Raw genomic sequence first — 2060 nt, forward strand, 5'->3', positions numbered from 1 at the left:
AATGTCCTGGTGAAAATGAATTTAGTTACCAAAGTCCTACTTAACAGCTACAACATGACATCACTCTTTTTGTTAACATTATTGTATGCACATTAAGACTGGTTGGTTTTGTATCAGAAAAAATGACATTTTTTATTTGCAAGACACACACTACTGGTTCTGAGTGACTTAATGAGATAAATCAGAAATAAACTCAAAATAATTTTCTTATTTAAAATAAACATCAGCCTACACAGAGCTGTCCAGCAGCATCTCTTTCATAGCAATAGTTCATAATTCACAGTAAATTAACTGAAATATGCTAGCAGAGTGACAACTGATGACTTAGCATCACATACTTTGCATTTCACTGTGCTCCTTACAAATTTATAATAGCAGATGAGCACCTGGTCATTCCCTGTATACAACACAAAGCACCAAATAATTGACAATGTAAAGAAAAGATAGAGTTATGATCTGATGTCTGAGAAAACATGGAATGCATGTAATTTAGGGTGGTTATGCTTGGCTATTCTTAACCAAGTTTCATGCCAGTCTCAAGAAATCTGTTTTAAATGTTCCAGATGAGGACAACTATTGCCTGTGTTGAAAGCCTTGCAGAAAAAACCCTTAGAGACAGAGGTGATGGAAACCCAAGAGCCCAAATTAAGAACTCCAGAATTCAATGGGAATCACGACACCTGCTCTGAATCCAGGCTTCTTAGCTGAGACATCCTGGTGTATATGAACAGTGTGGCCAGTAACTGTTGAAGACCCAATCTCCAACACTTAAGCACTGACCTCATGGCACATGCCCAAATCTTGGCACAGCAGAAGCACAGGCTTTTCTCCATACAAATTATACTTCAGTGTAGTGGATAAGAACACTGAAGCATTACAACATTATTAAGGCAGCAAAGATACTGAAGAAACACAAAAGGGTTTGGGTTGGATAGCGGAATAAAGATCATGTAGTTCTAACTCCTCTGCCATGGGCAAGGATACCTTCCACTAGCCTAGGCTGCTCAGTGCCCCATTCAAGCTGGCCTTGAACACTTTCAAGGACAGGGCATTCATAACCTTTCTGGACAACCTCTTCTAGCACCTTACCACACTCACAACAAAAAATTTCTTTCTTATGTCTAATTTAAATCTACTCTTTTTCAGTTTAATTCCATTGTCCCTTGTTTTATCACTACACACTCTTGTTAGAAGTCCCTCTTCATCTTTCTTGTAGACTCCCCTTAGGTACTGAAACATCGCCAGAAGGTCACCCCAGAACCGTTTCTTCTCTAGGCGGAACAATCTCCAATTCTCTCAGCCTTTCCTCATAGAAGTGGTGCTCCATCCCTCTGATCATCTTTGTGCCATTCCCCAGGACTTACTTCGACACGCTGGTGTCCCTTCTGTGCTGGGGACCCCAGAGCAGGATGCTGCACTGCAGGTGGGGTCTCCCTGGCGTGGAGCAGAGGTGCAGACTGGGAATTCCATACATTCCTGTATGCACATGCACACACCATCACACAGAGATAACACTCCCACTTTCTCAGCAGTTTCACCAGTGGCCAGGGGAGCAAGCTAGAGTGCAAGCTGGTATCAGTGACATTGCTATCATAAATAGCCCAGAGTTCAGATCAACACATCAGTAGCTATTACTTTAAGTTACAAAACCCATAGAATTTTTTAGAAACAGATTTTATTTTACTAACATATTTCATTTCTCTTCAAAATTATGACTTCCATATTTTGCTTCTCACACAGCAGCAAATATTGTGAAGAAATATCTATATATGTCAGGATTATATATATATATACTGCATAGGAAGGATAAAACCAACATTCAAGATGAAAGGCCAAACACCATGCACCTGTTCAAAAAGCTTAAATGTTTATCTACCGCCAACCATTTATTACAGAAACTTCCTCTCTTCATAGAAAACTGTGTTCTGGAACTCATAATGTAAATTTCTTATGGTAAAATAGGAGCAAGTATGTTCCACAGTGCAAGACCCATAATACAGCAGCTATAAATGAAACACTGAATAGTGCTAAACTCTTTCCTCTTCATCTTAACTCCAGGC

At 39.7% G+C, this 2060-nt stretch overlaps 1 protein-coding gene across 1 annotated transcript in view; it reads right to left on the reverse strand.

Moving 5' to 3' along the window:
- Positions 1-1239, reverse strand: part of SNX24 (sorting nexin 24) — a 60302-nt gene extending 59063 nt beyond the window's left edge. Inside the window, exon 1 of the mRNA XM_014309136.2 lies at positions 1090-1239. Coding sequence (XP_014164611.1) covers positions 1090-1239 — 150 coding nt within the window. The remainder of the gene's footprint in view (positions 1-1089) is intronic.
- Between the last annotated feature and the right edge of the window lie 821 nt (positions 1240-2060).

Source organism: Geospiza fortis, unplaced genomic scaffold (genome assembly GCF_000277835.1).
Source record: "Geospiza fortis unplaced genomic scaffold, GeoFor_1.0 scaffold44, whole genome shotgun sequence".
NCBI lineage: Eukaryota > Metazoa > Chordata > Aves > Passeriformes > Thraupidae > Geospiza > Geospiza fortis.